The sequence below is a fragment of the Megalops cyprinoides genome, chromosome 2 (assembly GCF_013368585.1).
Source record: "Megalops cyprinoides isolate fMegCyp1 chromosome 2, fMegCyp1.pri, whole genome shotgun sequence".
Taxonomy (NCBI): Eukaryota; Metazoa; Chordata; class Actinopteri; order Elopiformes; family Megalopidae; genus Megalops; species Megalops cyprinoides.
The window spans coordinates 30,022,069-30,039,443 of record NC_050584.1 but is presented as its reverse complement, the minus strand read 5'-3'; the positions used below and the strand labels follow the sequence as shown (position 1 = coordinate 30,039,443).

Genomic DNA, 17,375 nt, shown 5'->3' with positions numbered 1-17,375 from the left:
ATCCTTCCTTTCAAAAGAGAAAGCTCTGTTAATAGCTGTAATATCAGAAACTATAAACCTAGCTCAGGTCTACTCTGTCAGGAAAAGGAGGCAGTGAACTGTAGTAGTCATTATACAAATGATATCAGTTAAGGCCCCATGGAAGCAGTGCTGGCCAGCAGCACAGGACTACATTACCCATAACCCGACATGGACTCCAGCAGGAAGAGAGCGGGCATTGTAATATTTCTAAAGCCTTTGATATGACTCAGCTGGTGTTTGAAAAACAGTCTTTTAATGTCTAGTGGAACAGTCTCACTTCAAGGCTACTAAACCAGGCTCCGCCAACAATGGCTCATAAAGATGTGAACTGCACGCCCTGACAGATGTCTCTGCAACTTCCTGTCATCCTGTGAAAGTCTGTTAGCCAAGCCCACAGTAGCTCTGTGCAAACATTACGTTTTTTACCCATTTCACTGCGGTTTCCTGTCAGACAGGTGCCTGCTGTCGTCACTGGCAAATCAGAGGGGAGGACACAGCAGCAGCGTGACCAAGGCCAGGTACACAGCTACCACCTGCAGTGTGATCCAGCTAACGGTGAACAGGTAAACACGCCAACACACCTGTACCCTCACGCACACGCTCTGCTTTCATGAAGCTAGGCCCCAGCCCAACTCACACATTCAGAAGACCGGCACCTCATACAGACAAGAAACCATCCCTGTTTCCCCACTGAAGACAGAGATATAGCTGCAGCCTTCAGGGAAAAATGGGTCATATATCCCTGGATTCAGATTTTAAAACAAAGGTCTTGCTACATGAGATCTTTATAAAGCATACATTCCATGAGCAAGCTTGGCGTTAAGTGGTTCACTAAGCATCCATATGAAAATGTCCTCTGTGAACCTGACACAGAATGATACACCGTGTTCTCATATGCATGGTTTCATTTTTCATATAGCATGCACTTCATACAACATATGCCCTAACACTCTATGCCAGCTGTCATAATGGTGCATGGTCGAGCAACAGCATTCTTATGAAGGCTTTATGAAGGTCTGAAATGTGGCCAGAATCAATATGGATATCGGACGCCGCCTTCCTGTCTTGTGCTGTGGACTGCGGTTTCATCTTCTCCGGTTCAATCTTTCCATGATAAAGGTCTCTGTCATTTATCTAATCCTCCCAGAAGCTGCAGTGAAGAGAACTCTCAGTCACAGCCCCGAGCCCCGGAGATGGGGGGTCAGATTACGTCATTGTGCCAAAGAGAGATGGATCACGCTTAGATGACACCAGGAAGATGCGACACTCCTCTCGGAGCTGCTATGCAGGACCTGGCCACCAGGGGGGTGGCTGGGCATTGGGACAGCTTAATCAAACAGCTGAATGTTGGAGTTGGTGTTTAACTTTGCTGAACACAGTGTTACTGTATACTTTGTTTCTGTGCCTGGAGCTCCTTCCACAGGCTTAACTGTAAACCCCACTCACATCACAGAGGTCTAGGTGCACACCAGTCTCCATTCTCATCCTCTCCTCCTCTCTGCTCAGTTCACTCTAATTCAGCTCAGTTCAGGTTGTGATCTATGGACAAAGGTTCTCAAGGTGCAGCGCTGCCAATACACTGTGCCTCTCTATGCCTCTCTCCCTCTCTCTGGTGGTTTGGTTTTTGGTTGCGCACATCTGAATCTGTTTCCATGGACACGGTCACACCACAATCTGGACATGTGACATTGGAGAGGTGGATTGTGGGAGGGAAAATACTCTCCCCAGAACACCACCCTGCCATATAAAAATACTCTGGACGGCACAGCTGTGCAATTCCTTCACGCTGCAGCAGGGCAAGGCACACAGAACCGCTGGTTTCACCCCGCTTTCCGAATTCCGCTGGTCACCCTCAAAAGCGGCGGAGCTTGCCATCGCCATGGCGACCTCAGCCAAACACGCCAGGGCGGGGGCAACCTTTGGCGTGTCGTTCCCGGACGTGACGGCGGTTTGTCGGCTTCCCCGATCCCCGGCCCTAATGACAGCCCTGGGAGCGGCGCCGGTCCAGTCCGGCCTCCTGACCCAAAACCCGTAATTACACACAGACACACAGCGGGGCAGGGAAGCCCCAAGCCTCAGAGGGCACCCGGCCTGACCCAGGCCCTCTCCGGGGGAATGTGGACAGATTGGTCCCCCTAAATGCCACGGGAGCTCCACAGAGTGGACCTAAGCCAGCACGCTGAGCATTATGGGAACTATCTGCAGGGGGCCCCACCCCGGGCCAGGACCCGCTCCTCCACACAGCTGGCTGTAGAGGGCTGCCTCCCGCGGTGTTTTGCGGTGGACCCGGCCGGCCCTTCATGGGAATGCATTTTAACGTTTCCACATTCAGAGAGGAGAAGCCTCTGAATCCACTCTGGAAAAGGGCTCGACGACCAATAAATCTGGACAGAAATACTACGACACAGCCCGGAGATTTTCCTGCTGAGATAGTGTCACACTGAGCGTGCCCGAGTGCAACTCTGCCCCCCGCCCCGAGCAAGAGCCTGCTCACCAAGCCAGTTCCGCTCTAACCCTAACCCTCCACACCACCATCAAGGCCAGAGAGCACAGGTGGAGACGAGTGAGAACTACATTTCACACTGACTGCAGATCAGGAACCTGAGCATGAACAGCTGGCCAGGACATGCAGTGCAGTCAGAAACCTGTAAACCGTTAAAGATCCAACAGGATACAAGGATAGATTCTCGAGATGTGCTGCCTTGCTGATTTTTTGCAATTATTATTTTTGTATGGCTGCATTAAATCACTTTTATGTATTATAACATTTATTTTTCCTGCCATCTGTGTTGTGTTGACTGCTTTAATCATGACTGTGTGGAAGCAGCATCCCAGCAGTGAGCTGTGGCTGTGAGCAGTGTGGCGAGCCCTGGTTGGCCAGCTCTCTGGCGCTGTGTTACTGTGTCGCGTGAAGCATGTTTCTGACAGATACTGCAGTGTTCCCTGCCGCACACTGGGGGAGGCCGTGCGGCCCAGTGCAAATGGGGGGGGGGGGGGGGGGGGGGGGTCACTCAGCGTCACTCAGCGTCTGGCAGGAGGGTTTGTTTGCTCAGGCTGACCGCATGAGGATCAGGGATCTACCCACCCCTTTGAGCTGCTGACTTGGTTTTCCCATCACCCCCCGGAGCCAGCGTTTTGTTTCAGAGAGCCACAGGGGGTCGCCCGTCAACCCTCTGCGGGCCATGGCGGGTGACGACAGATGCCTCAGATTCTGGGGGTGTGGGGGGGGGGGGTGGGGGGGGGATGATGTGAGGGCTACTGCAGAGGTCAGTGGTAAGACACAGAAGGGTTAAACTACCTAAGATTGTGAGAGTGTGTCTGTGTATGTATGTGAATGCATGTTGATATATGTATGCACTTTTCCTCTTTCTTCTCTAAGATAAAGCTCTGTGTGTGTTTGTGTGTGTGTGTATGTCTGTTTATGTCTGTGAGAGTGTGTGTGTCTGAGAGTGTGTGTATGTGTGTGTGTGTGTGTGTGTCTGAGAGTGTGTGTATGTGTGTGTGTGTCTGAGAGTGTGTGTATGTGTATGTGTGTGAGTGTGTGTGTGGCTTTCTTTAACTGCTCTCATTAAAAGCGCTTTCATCCCTCCACCATTCCCTCAGCCCAATTAAGCAAGAATAAGGCTTCAATTAACGACAAAATGAGCATGTTTAATCAACTTGCACTGCTCCTCAAATACCCCACATCAACAGCTCACAAAAAGGCATAATTAACAATTAACAATTAACAAAACAAACACTGTTTAGTTAACACTGATGTAGAGAGAGGCGTAGTTATAAACATACTGGTACTGGAGTGAAAATTAACAGCTTCAGATATTATTATAGGATGGAAAATGAACCATGTCATACAATGGTACAGGAGGGAAAATGAACAGCTTCAGGTATTACAGGAGGGTAAATCAACAGTTCCTGATATTGTTATGAACAGCTTCAGATATTGGTACTGTAAGCCCATGTTCTGAGACAGGCTGATATACAGAGAACAGAAAAAAGAGGAGAGGTTTTTTCACACACACAAGTAGTAATACTATAAATGAATACTAAACGATATACTAAAAATTACTAATAAAGTACAACATATTTATTTCAAATAAAGTAGTAATACTAAATCCTCAAACTTTACAGAGTATAAAATCAGAGGGAAGATTTGGCAGCAGGTACCTGAAAGAGTATTCAGCATCAATAATATTCAGACGGAACCAACCTAAAGAAGAACATTTCAATGGATGTGAAAAACTTTTTTTTTCTTTTTCTTTTTTTTTTGTAACAGCTGAAGAATAGTAACCAATATGGAATGGTAACACATCACAAAAACAGTCAACTCAGTGTGGGAGATCTTCTCTGACATGTGAACGACCCTGGAAGCTCTTTAGATAAACTGCTTCCTGGAGCGCAGGGCATGAGGGTGTCCACGGTGCTTCCAGGTCAGCCAGCTCTGCTGAGAGCAGCACTACCATGCACACAGGGAAAGTGTTTGCTCGGCCAAGCCAAGGTCACATTCTAAATAACATCCCCTGCTTCCATCTCCTGTCAGCGACACTGATCTCCGATCAGTCCTGTGATGGAGCACTTTAAGAACATGCAGAGAAGTTCTCTGATCTCCGGTTTTAAAAGTGTGCACTTTAGAGGAAGCATAGGGATGTTATCTGATTGGAGCTGGAACATATACCCTTCAATGGTCTAGATAGAAAATATACCCAGGAAAGGTTTAGTCATATCAAACGCACAGGTATACAAACACGCAAGACTCGTTCATATACACTCGGTGTGCCACAGAAATTTCCCTGGTCTTCATATTTTCTTGTGGAAGTGGAAATATTTTAAGCCCCACATTTGGAGCCCCACATTTGTTCATTTGGAGAGCACTGATCAGAGATCAGTTGTTCAGATGGTCTGGGGCGCGAGACCCTGGTTTGGAATGATCCCAGATCAGTAACGGCCTAGCCTACGCATCTGTCTCTCCGTGGACGTTCTCCATGTGCACTTTGAGGTAGTCGTTGCGCGTGAACTTCTTGTGACACAGCTGACACTCGGCCATGGGACGGTTCGGGTTGTGGGTCAGCTTGTGCCGTATCAACATCTTCTTCAAGCTGAAGGACAGATCGCAGACCTGAGAAAGAAGATGAGGAGGGAGAGTGGAAGCAGGAGAGAGAGGGATGGGGGAAGAGACACAAAGCATGAGAAAGAGAGAGAGAGAGGGAGAGAGAGAGGGAGAGAGAGGGAGTGGGGAGGGGAAGAGAGGTGGAGATGGAGGAAAGGGAGAGGGAGAATGAGAGAATGAGAGAGGGAGGTAAGGGGAATGAGGGGGTTGTGATAAAACTGTTATTGCCACAAATCAGCTGTTTAATTGAACGTGGTGACACTGAACCCAGCCCGCTTTCTGCCATGGCCGTTCTAGCCACCCAGTAAATATGTACCTCTTTCCACCATGTGTGGGGTATGTAGCAGAGAGCCAACTTTCACCATGTGACCCAGCACTAGAGCCCACTGTCTGTTGTGACTCACACGAGTAATGTCATAATGCTCACTTTTTGTCCAATCAGGATGCAGACTCAGATGTCATGTCTCATACTTTTTTGACTTTTTTCTACAATCCATATATCACATGACCAGAAAAAAAAGAATAAAGTGAGAGCAGGTTTATGGCAGGACTCATGGAAGAAGGTGTGAGAACAGCTATCACCCCCATAAACCGGGGTCACACACATTCCTCCATTCTGAGGCAACGCTCCTCTGTCCCACTAAAAAAAAAAAACGGAAATTCTATCACACCAACAGAGAGGGGAAGGTTTCTGTTGCTCTCCAGTTTACAGGAATAAATAAAGCCACACATGCGTCACAAATGAGCCATTTCACAGGACACATATCATTTCACTCGCAGCATCAATCACAGCCACTTGGCGCGGCGGCGAGCCGGGCGGCCATTAATTACGCACTCTCATGAGAGAGTAACGCAGGCGTTCCCAATCGCAGTCACGGCTGCGCTTTCCCACCGCCGAGGCACTCTGTCTGCCAGTCCGGCTCGGACAGCACTGGCCGTGAGGACGCCCTCTCCCCCTCCCCCGCACGCAGCCGGCCCGGCTTCCCAGATTTCCACGGCTGCGCTCCTTCTAATCTCATGGCCGTGTTCATGCCAGCGCGCCAGCGCAGACACATGTGTTGGGGATTATGCCCACTCTGGGTGATTTAGGAGCATCCCGCTGCAGTGCCCCTGCCTCTGATATCACCACCCCCCCCAAGGGCATGCGGGAGCAGGGCCTGCAGTAAACCCCCGGCGCAGAGGCAGCAGCTCCGGGGGTGTCTGAGCTCGCCCTGCGCTGTGAGCGCAGGCGGTGTGCGCAGACAGGTGTCCGTATGCAACTCTGCGCTGCCCCCGGGAGGCGTCGAACGCATCTTTCCATTCTGAGTCCTGCGCTCTGCGACCGCGCCCTCTCTGTGAAGGACGCGGTGGCCGCACGGTTACAGCATCCGCCCTAAGGCCGGATGGTTGTGTGCGCGATCCTCTTTCAAAAAGCCTTAAAAAAAACTGTACCCGTCTCCCGTTACAGAACCAGGCCAGCCCACGGCGCTCCACCCCATGCCACAGGAATCGGGCTGGATACCGACCCTGGGCAAACCGCAGCAGCTGTACGACCGATCACCCCCTCCGTCCCCTCCGCGTTCCGCGGCCATGCTGCCATTCCCACCGACACGCCTCTGGTCTGACGTACAATGCCTGTGTGCTAAAGCGCCGCATCCCACTGCATGATCAGCTTCGCAGACACTCTCATCCAGAGCCTCTTACATAACATCTTACATCTCACCAGGTGCAGCTGGATACTTACTGGGCCCCACCTGGGAATCAAACCAGCAACATTCAGGTTATGAGCCCTGATCCTCGCCGATGCATCCGACAGCCGCCCAGAACAAAGCCAACGTCCCGCTGAGCTTCAGAGATACACAGGCCTGCCTGGCTGGAAAGATGTAGCGCTGTCCTCCGAAACAGAGGGGGGTCAGCCTCAGCCGTAAAGCCAAACTATTCTGGCATTAAGAAACAGCCTGTAAAAACTGTGAGGTTAAGGAAACAACCAATTTTATCCACTTCGGGATTTTAGAACATCCTAAACGCAATGCAAATAAACACTTTGGGTTTAACACAGAGAAAAGGGCTGCTTTCAATTTCCAGGCGCTGGAAGAGAAGATGGCAGCACTGTGGATTCACACCCCCCCCCCCCCCCCCCCCCGAAAGATTCATTTCCAACGTCTACAAAGCTCTGAGAGCCAGGCAACGCTCGGCTTCTGACATCCCTCAGAGATGATTATAACACAGACGTTTTATGGAGGGGGGCAGCTGTCTGGCGTATCAGTTCCCCGAACGTGTTTACCTTCGGCCTGGGACTGATCTCTATCTTCAGACGGACTTTGTGGGGCGCTGGCTCTGAGCCAGAGGGGCCAGACAGAGCCGAAGCATGTGAGGGCCTAACAGCGCCTCTGATGAGCGCTCGACTCCACGAGCGCTCAGGCCAAACTGCACTCAACTGTGCCAACGTTCGGGCAAAACTGCGCTCAACTGTGCCAGCGCTCAGGCCAAACTGCGTTCAACTGAACCAGCATTCAGACTAAATTGTGCTCAACTGCGCTAGTGTGCAGGTCCCAGGCCTGGCTTTAGATTGTGCTGGCTTTAGACCAGCGTTTCTCAGTCCTACTCCTGGAGGCCCACTGTCCTGCATATCTTTTATCTATCCTTGCTCCAAATACACCTGATTGAAATTAATGTGATTAACATGCTCTCATCAGGTGTGCTCAGCTAATCAAAAGTGCCACTGATGAGTTCAGTCAGGTAGGCAGAGCAGGGAAAAATGTGCAGAGCAGGGGGCCCCAGGGGCAGGATTGAGAATCAGTGATTTAGACTGTGCAGGCTTTAGACAGTAGCAGTGGAAAAAATGAACACTCTGTCGTGTCTGAAAGCACCTCTGTAAACACAAGGGTGGCCCCATACACCACTTACAGCAGCATATGAATCAGAAAACATCTGCTGCCAGGTGAGCAGTTTTTTAACTGGATTCAGAGCTTTAACTGCAGATTCTTAGCTGGCAAGGTGGCTGGCCATACATTGTGATACATGAAGCTACTACATAAAGTTAATACACACACAGGGAGAGGAAAGTGTGCAGTGAGGGCAGTGTGGACCAGACCAGTGTTACAGCAGCAGGATACATGTCTAACATCATCAGGAGGGTACATGTGTAACAGCAGCAGCAGCAGGGCACATGTGTAACAGCATCAGTGTACATATGTAACATCATCAGGAGGGTACATGTGTAACAGCAGCAGCAGCAGGGCACATGTGTAACAGCATCAGTGTACATATGTAACATCATCAGGAGGGTACATGTGTAACGGCATCAGTGTACATATGTAACATCATCAGGAGGGTACATGTGTAACGGCATCAGTGTACATATGTAACATCATCAGCAGGGTACATGTGTAACAGCAGCAGCAGCAGGGTACATGGGTAAGAGCAACAGGGGCTGACTCGGACAGACTCACGTCACATTGGAAGGGCTTCTCTCCGGTGTGGGTCCTCATGTGTTCATCCAGGCCCCGTTTCTGGCTGAAGGCCTTGTTACACTCAGTGCACTTATAGGGCTTTTCCTGAAGACACACAGACACAGACACACACACACACACACACACACACACGCAGATGCACAGAGCATTAGAACACAAGGGAAGGGTGACACGACATATATTTAACAGAGGATGGCCAAGTAGAGCAGAGCTGGGCCAAATCCAGGCCAAGCCTCGACCAGAATGCCGGGAAACCTGTTTACAGAGAAACACGTGGAACACATCTGGCACTGAGAGAGTGAGGATGTGAGGGGAGGAGTAATGCCAGAGAGGACATGGAGAAGCACATGGCTCCCTTACATAACACACTGAATCCTGTAACATGGCCCTGAACAGAGGCCCCTGTGTGTGTGTGTGTGTGTGTGTGTGTGTGTGTGTGCGTGTGTGTGTGTGCGTGTGTGTGTGTGTGTGTGCGTGTGTGCGTGTGTGTGTGTGTGTGTGTGTGTGTGTGTGCGTGTGTGTGTGTGTGTGTGTGTGTGTATGAGCATGTGTGTGTGTGTGTGGGTGTGTGTGTCTGAGAGTGTGTGTATGTGTATGTGTTTGTGTGTAAGAGTGTGTGTGTCTGAGAGTGTGTGTATGTGTGTGTATGTCTATGGGTCTGTGGGTGTGTTTGTCTATATCTGTGTATGTGTGTGTGTATCTGTGGATGTGTGAGTGCGTACGTGCACTTGTGTGTGTGCAAGTGTATCATGTCATACTATTCACATCACCTCATGACCAGTATACAGGTGCACCTATGCAACCAAGTGACCTCTGATGCCCCGCCTCCTCCCTGTGACCTCACAGTGACTGCTCCTTAGCTTTGCTGGGGTGAGATTAATGATGGACTTGCTATTGGGGGAGATCAGAGCTGTGACTCTGCACAGCACCAACAGCAGGATAAGGACCTGCCACACAGGACAGCTGGGGAAGAGCTCTGTCTGTCCTGCATAAATATTTACACTTCAGTCCGTTACTGAAGCTACTCCAACAGCCTGGATGTGATCAGGGCCAACATGCACCTCTCCTTCAGAGTCCCGCTCCAGAGCTACAGATCTCAGTTTCTGTACAGAGAGCGAGGCCTCGGATCGGATTTGCCAGGCCCATCCTGACCAGCTGGAGCCGTTTACAGGATCTGAGAGCATGGGAAGCTCCTCTCAGGGGTGGGGGGAACCAATGGGGCGGACAGCCTCCAACGGGACGTCCCGTCAAAAAATCCCCAGGAAGGGGAAACGGCCTGTCAGACATGAAAGCTGACGGACAGACTGGAGAAAGAGGAGAGGAGAGGCGGACAGATAACGGAGCGAGTGAGCGGCAGGGCCCGGCAGGCCGGTCAGGGCTCTGAGCTCTCTGCCCGTCAGAACACGCCGACAGCTCCGGCACCGGCCAAATCCTGAGGCGCGGTCGCCTCGGGAACGGAACCCGGGGTGAAAAGGCTATCACTGGGCGGGACGGGAGGTGACCGCGGAGACAGGATGCCCTGGGCGGAGTGGATCTGTGAAGTCATGACGTCGGAAAGAGTTCAGTCTCCCACCGTGAGAACAAGGAGAGACGTCTCACAGTGCCAGTCTTACGGGCATGAGCAAGGCCTCACCCCAACACTCTACAGACACCTCCACCTGCACCAACCACCCCAACGCTCTACAGACAGCCCCACCTGCACCAACCACCCCAACGCTCTACAGACAGCCCCACCCGCATCAATCACCCCAACACTCTACAGACAGCTCCACCCGCATCAATCACCCCAACGCTCCACAGACAGCCCCACCCGCATCAATTACCCCAACGCTCTACAGACAGCTCCACCCGCACCAACCACCCCAACACTCTACAGACAGCTCCACCTGCACCAACCACCCCAACGCTCTACAGACAGCTCCACCTGCATCGGTCAGCTCAAACAGAAACGTGGTTTAAATTTTGGGGTGTATGTTCATCCTGGTGTAAATATTTATGTCTCTGTTTACTAAATGTAGCCGAGCTCAATGTGTGGCGGTCAGGTCCTGTCTGCTTGAGCTAAACAAGGTGACATCTGGATCTGTTATTGAAACTAGGACAGTCTGCTGACAAACCCTGCCCCTTCTGCTGCAGCTCCTGAGGCTGTGTGTGCCGATGTCTGTGTGAAATTCTAACTGGGACGAATGGAGCAGTCGGGCAAACTGCAGAGCGGCCATACTGATCTCCGGTCAGGGAGCAGTTTGGTAAGCAGTCTCACGGCTGAGAGGGCCGTGATTCGGAGGGGCTTAGACTGGCGGCGGCATCCACAATGCACTGGGATGCAGTCTGCGGAGCAAGACCATGCCTTCTCTTTCTGCAGTGGTGAAACTCTCCTACATCTACACCTCCTGACCCGCACTGACCCCCGACAGCTGCACGACCTCCGACCCCACAATTCTTGAGTTTCCTGGCTAAAGCAAACAAACAAAAATGCTTTATTTAATCTCTTAACCTACACCTTTTCCACACAGACTACATTTACAAAACAGACCGGGACCTGTGTGAGCGTGTGGATGGGGGGAGAGTTCCTCTGGGATCATGTATATTTACACAGATCAGGCAGGAATTCTGCTCGGCTGACCGGCTTCGGACTGAGCTCAGATATAAAGCGTCTGTAAAAGTCTGAAACGTGATACGGGGCGGAGGACGAGATCCTGCTCCCCCCCGAATGCTCTGCAGGACAAACCTTCGCATGTTTATGAAATGCAACGTCAGAAAGAGGCACAGACGCATGCCCTCATCAGGTTAAAACGCGGCGTGCCGACACCTGCTTCCTGCCCTTCCTGAGCTCTCACTTTGGGAAAATAAACCATTTCCGCGCCTCTCAGCTTCATCTACGATAGACCAATTAAAAGGCTGCGCTCCCTCCTGTCCAGGACGGTGAGGTGAGGGACTGAGGGGGGGGCGGGGGAGCGCAGAGAGGCAGAGGGAGTTGGCCCGCTGATGTCATCTTTCGGCCGCGGGAGGTAGCGCAGCGTTGGGGGCTACTGGGGGGCGAGCCGCTGATTTAAAATAAATACAAGGCTCCACCCAACTCCGGTCAGGGACGCTTGTTTGGTCTGAGTGAGAGGAGGCCTGACAGCGCAGAGATGGAGGGGCTGTCAGTGCCTTTGTGTTCAGGGGAGGAGCGGTGGTCTCCCAGCCGCACTAACACGGGGCCCAGGCTGTGTGTCACCCAAACAACCCTGCCGTTCCGGCACCTCTGCCTGGCTCAGACCGCAGCCGTCAGGATGTGTTCACTTCAGGGTGGGGGGCTGCCCCTGTCAAGAGATGCAGAGGGGTGGGGTGGGGGTAGGGGGGGGGGCAATGCTGCCACGGCAACTGAACTGTACTTTCTGTTTTTACAGTTAACACTCTGGGCCCTTCAGGAAGTGGACTACTAATAAATGTCAAACCAAACATTTCGTTGTCGCCTGGAGACCATGATAGAGAGACAGAGAGAATATGCGTGTGCGTGCATGCATGTGTGTGTATGTCTGCATGTGTGTGAAAAAGCAAGCATAAATGCATTCTGTGAAATGCAGCACAGAGGTGAAAGCAGAGCACAGTTATGAAAATGTGGCACAGTTCTCTATGAAAGCACAGCACAGATATCACACAGCTATCTGTGAATACACAGCATCGATATCTGTGAAAATGTAACATAGCTATCTTTAAAAACACAGCACAGCTATGAAAATGTTCCACTGCTGTGTATGAAAATGTAGCACAGTTCTCTGTGAAAGCAAAGCTGATGAGCAGAGATATGCAGCAGCAGGCTCTCCAGATGAAGCAGTCGTTCGGAGTGACTGCATCCCGGGGCATTCTGGGAAAAAACGATGTGCGAAATGTCACCGACTCAAACCAAGCAGAGTCAGCTCATGGCCCGCTGTCCGTGCAGATCAGGCTGGCTGCAGCCATTTCATAAACACGCCTATACAAACACATAACCATGTCAGCGCTCGGGATTTACGGCTCTGTGCGGCTGCGCTCGCTAAACAGCATGCGCTACGCTCCGGAGCGCAGGGAACTGCCAGGAAGTGAGCTCATCCCGGCCCTTACTGCAGCTCAGCCAGGCCTCAGTGTCTTCTCTTTACTCTACTCATTACTCCAGCTACTCATTTCTACTTTACAAATACTGCTAAGAGCTCTGCACTCCAAGACTGACCAGTTTATTTTCCTACAAACTACAGAAGAGAGTGTGCTTTCATGACGTAGGTTTAAGTACGGACTTAATTTAGGATCTACGACAAACACATGCAAATGACTTCTGCCCTTGAGTTAGAGAGCTGAAAAACCACCCTGTATTCAGAGACTGTTTTTAGCCTTTCATTAACTTTTAACTTGACTCGACTCCCCGTCTTCCAATTTATTCATTAGTCCTGTCATTGGCTGTGTCGGGGGTTACAGTGTCCAATCAGAGAGTACCTCAATGCCCCTCCCTCCCATAAACAACATGCTCACCTTGAAGCTTTTAATGGATAAATAAACACAATTTGGACATGAGTTCCAACAAAATCTTATTATATAACTGCGAGCTTCTTCCACAGAAAGCACACAGGGCAAGCCAAGACCTGTACTCTTTTAAGTGGGAAACCACAGAGGATTCAAGAGCTCTTACAGATGAAAACTGTCCTCAAGGCACACACATCTCAGAAGATAAAGTCGCTGAAGAGCTCGGAGAATCAAAACAAATACAAAGTCAAAGCACTCCAACTCACAGTTGTCAGACATTTCGGTTTCATGTACACTGTATCTGAGCAAAAATAGACTGTGGACGTAGATAAAAAAAGGCGTATCTGTCGTGGTTTGGCTTTTGAAGACCCCGTCTTTCATAATATCCACAAGCACCCAGAGTCCTGCTCCAGATTTCACACAGAGGTTAGACTCGGTCCCTTCTCGGAAACAAAGCCAGAGCCAGCACGAGCTCTACCTGGGAGTTTGCAGCCAGCAGAACAAGAAAGTAAATGAGGCGTACAGCACAGTGGCTTCTGTGGGTGTCTGCAAGCCCTTATTCATCAACCAGAAAATGGCCAATAATTCAACGAGTAAGAGACAACCGTCAGTCATTAAAACAGTCCATACAAGAATATTTGTGTGTGTGTGTGTGTGTGTGTGTGTGTGCGTGTGTGAGTGAGAGAGAGAGAGTGTACATGCATGTGTCCGTCTATGTGTGCTTGTGAATGCATGTGCAACTGTGTGCGGTGAAGGATTTGTGTGTGAGCATGTATGCGCGCGTGTGTGTGTGTGTGTGTGTGTGTGTGTGTGTGTTCACCTCAAAACAACATGCCAAAGGGAAGGTGGAGCCAAGGTCAGAGTGTTTCTTCATAAAATGCCCGCTACGAGCCAGGAAGGCCCATTAATTACGTCACGCGACGGACAGAGAGCCAGCGAGCCTCCCGGAGCCACACCTCGGCTCTCCCCCTCGCTCCGCTCGATACGATAACGGCTCTTTCACATCATGCTCTGGGTAATGGGCTGCCTTTACGAGAAGCAGAACCCATTACGCCTCACTGTCACTTTATTCCAGCAGCGACAGCTCGCAGAAAACACCGCTGAGTAAAATCCTGCGAGAACGCATTATTTCATCTTTCAAACACGCTCGATGTGGGAGAGTGGGGACAGCAGATGCGTTTCTGTGGTCAGAGGAAAATGAGGAAAAACGAGCTGGAGAGGAAAGCGGCCGACACTGACACACACACCCCATGCTGGCTCTGGCGTGCTATTTAACACCTACAGCGGGGGGGTGGGGGGTGGGGAGGGGGGTGCTGAAAAATTAAAGCCGTTCTTATGTGGGCTGGGTCATATCTTTACCCCAAACACTCCACAAAGCACAAGACCCCCAGCAAAACAGCTAGCGGTATATGTGTGTGTGTGTGTGTGTGTGTGTGTGTGTGTGTGTGTGTGTGTGTGAGAGAGTGCACGCATGTGTATGTGTGTGTGTGAGAGACGGATCAGAGTGGGGTGCAGTACATACCCGTGTGTGTGTTCGGATGTGCATCTTCAGTCCATCATTCTTGCTAAATGCTTTGTCACAGTAAGGGCACTGGTATGGGCGCTCACCTGTACAGAGATAAGCTTCAGAAAAGAGCAAACACACACATACATACACACTGACACACTCACACTCTATCTTTCTCTCTCTCTCTCTTTCTGTCTCTCTCACACACACACACACATTCTCCCTCTCTCTGTCACACACACACACACAAACACACACGTCACATCTCTCTGTGTGCACATACCAAGGTATCAGCGAGTTTCTGTGCAGAGACCAGGAGAGAATTCCTCAGGTCTCCTGTTAATCTTTACTTCAAACAAACCAGATCTGAGCTTTCAGGAATTAGAGGCCTGAAAAAGCATCATTTTTCTCTCTGCTTCAGCCACATGCAGAGCCGGATCAAAGCTGCCCTTCTCCCGCAGCGCCGAGCTGCCGCCGGCACTCATGGGAAATCTGTCCCTCGGCAACATGGGCGACAAACGGCCCAGGGGTGCCCCAAATCTGCCTGTCTCAGGTGACATGACCTGTCCGTCAGGTGCCACCAAACAGCCCAGCATCAGATTCAACACCACATCACAGAATTACAGCTTCAATCTCCTCCCTCCATTAATTACTGCAGTTAAACACTTGAGCTGATATGGCAGCAAATGGCATCATTGATTATTAGTTGCTAATAGGGACTTAATGGGCAGCCTTTGGCGCAGGGGTCAGGGGTCACAGGCTTACCCACACAGAACATCACTCACACAGGGAACACCTCTGAAGCAGGAAGAAAAACACTCTTTAAGCTTCACACTCAACCATCTGCAGGGTCTACTCCCTGCAGAGTGTAAACTAAAACCATCACAGAGTCTAAACCAAAGCATCTTCAGGGTCTGAACTAAAAACACCACAGGGTTTACACCAAATCCTCCACAAGGTCTAATCTAACACCATAACAAGATCTAAATGTAAACCATTACAGAGTCTAAACTAACCCATCTGTTGAATCTAAACTTAAACCATTACATAGTTTAAACTAACCCATCTGTAGAGTCTACTACCTGCAGAATCTAAAACTATTACACAGTTTAAACTAACCCATCTACAGGGCCTACACTTAAAACTCTCTGTGTATTAATCAGCTGAAAAACTGCAGGGTCATTCTGTCTGTAATATGCAGCTACAGGTCAGAACAAATTTGTAGTCACAGATCCTCACACAGCAGTTAAAGACTACGTGCTTCAGTTAGAGACCATGAATGTCAGTGATAGACTATAAGCTTCAGTAACAGACTATGAAATTAGTTTACAGGCTATGACATTCTGTGAAAGACCAAAAGCTTCAGTCAGAGAATACGAACTTCAGTTAGAAAGCTTGAGCTTCAGTTAGAGAACATGTGTTTCAATTAAAGACGATGAACTTTAGTTAGTGACCATCAGGTTCAGTGAAAGACCGAGTGCATCAGTGACAGACTAAGAACTTCAGTTAGAAACCAAGAAGATCAGTTACAGATCATGAGTTTCTCACACACACACACACACACACAGACAGGCCATAAAGTACTCAGTAACATATGCACATTCTCCCTCACAAAAAACACCAAAACATAATCTTTCTTCAATGTACTGTACTGTACGTGACCAAACACACAGATTAACAGAAAACTGCTTGAGCTCAACTACTCCTCTGTCAACCCCATTATTACATTTACTAACAATGAGGGCAGTAATAATAATAATAATAATAATATAAATAATGATGACACAGCCTCCGCAGCAGTGAGACGCCGCGGTGAGGGGATGTGGTTTCCCAGCAGCGGGCCTCCTGATGGATGTCCCGGTCCGGGACCCTGACGGCGTCTGAGCCGGCCTGAGCCAGCGCCGCAGAGGGATCAAAGGGAGGCGTCCGCGGTGCGGAGATGCTATCGCGCTCAGAGCGGGGCTGGCCGTAAGGGGAAATGACAGGCTGTCACTCAGGGGCCCGGTGTAAACGCGGCTGCTTCCCCCCCCACCCGGAGCGTCTCATTTAAACCTCCCATGATTCAGTCAGGCGTAATCAGGCGCGCCGGAACATGGAGGTGATTGGGTAACGGTGCGCCGCGCCTCGAAATCAAACACAGGTAAAGACGGCCGAGGGGGCTCCTCGTACCTGGGCCTGCGGTGTTGGCGTGCTAGCGGCCGCTGTGTGAGTCTGGACAGATGATGCGATGCAGTGACAGGAAGATTCACCCCCCCCTAATCAGCGTGTGGCCAGTGTTTCAACACAAAACAGGGAGGAAGACCACAAAGCCACCACTAGCACCACTGACAGACTGTCTGCCTGTCTCCTTCCCCCTCTCCCTCTCTCTTTCTCTCTCTAACTGATCTGTGTGTAGTTGCCAGTCAGAGCAGCCACAGCAGCCATGCTCAGAGTCTGTGCACACAGACACTTTAAAAAGTACAATCTGTTTACATATCCACATATTTACTTGCACTCTTCTGCCTGCCACTTTACAATCTGATGTTGTGTTATTTTGTCTATTTATCGTCCTGTTATTTTGTCTATTTATTATCTTGTTATTGTCTATTTATCGTCTCGTGTATTTATTCAATTGAGTGAATGTAGCACCATGGGTCCCAGGGAAACATTATTCCAACCCTACAGTATATTGCATATGGATGGGCCGACAATAAAATCTCTCCGACTCTGACTGACCGACTCTGGCTTGTTCATCGGGAGAATGTGACAGCATCGTTTCACTGGGACAGTCTCACTAACACATGCGCGTACAAGTACACGCACATATGCATGCATACAC

The 17,375-nt window shown here is 50.2% G+C and overlaps 1 protein-coding gene across 1 annotated transcript in view; it reads right to left on the bottom strand.

Moving 5' to 3' along the window:
* Window positions 1–4,924: 4,924 nt before the first annotated feature.
* prdm5 (PR domain containing 5) overlaps window positions 4,925–17,375 on the bottom strand; it is a 54,894-nt gene continuing 42,443 nt past the window's right edge. The window contains exons 13-14 of the mRNA XM_036517608.1: window positions 14,573–14,658; window positions 4,925–5,134 (exon numbers count right to left, since the gene is read on the bottom strand). Coding sequence (XP_036373501.1) covers window positions 4,970–5,134; window positions 14,573–14,658 — 251 coding nt within the window. The 3' untranslated portion in view covers window positions 4,925–4,969. The remainder of the gene's footprint in view (window positions 5,135–14,572; window positions 14,659–17,375) is intronic.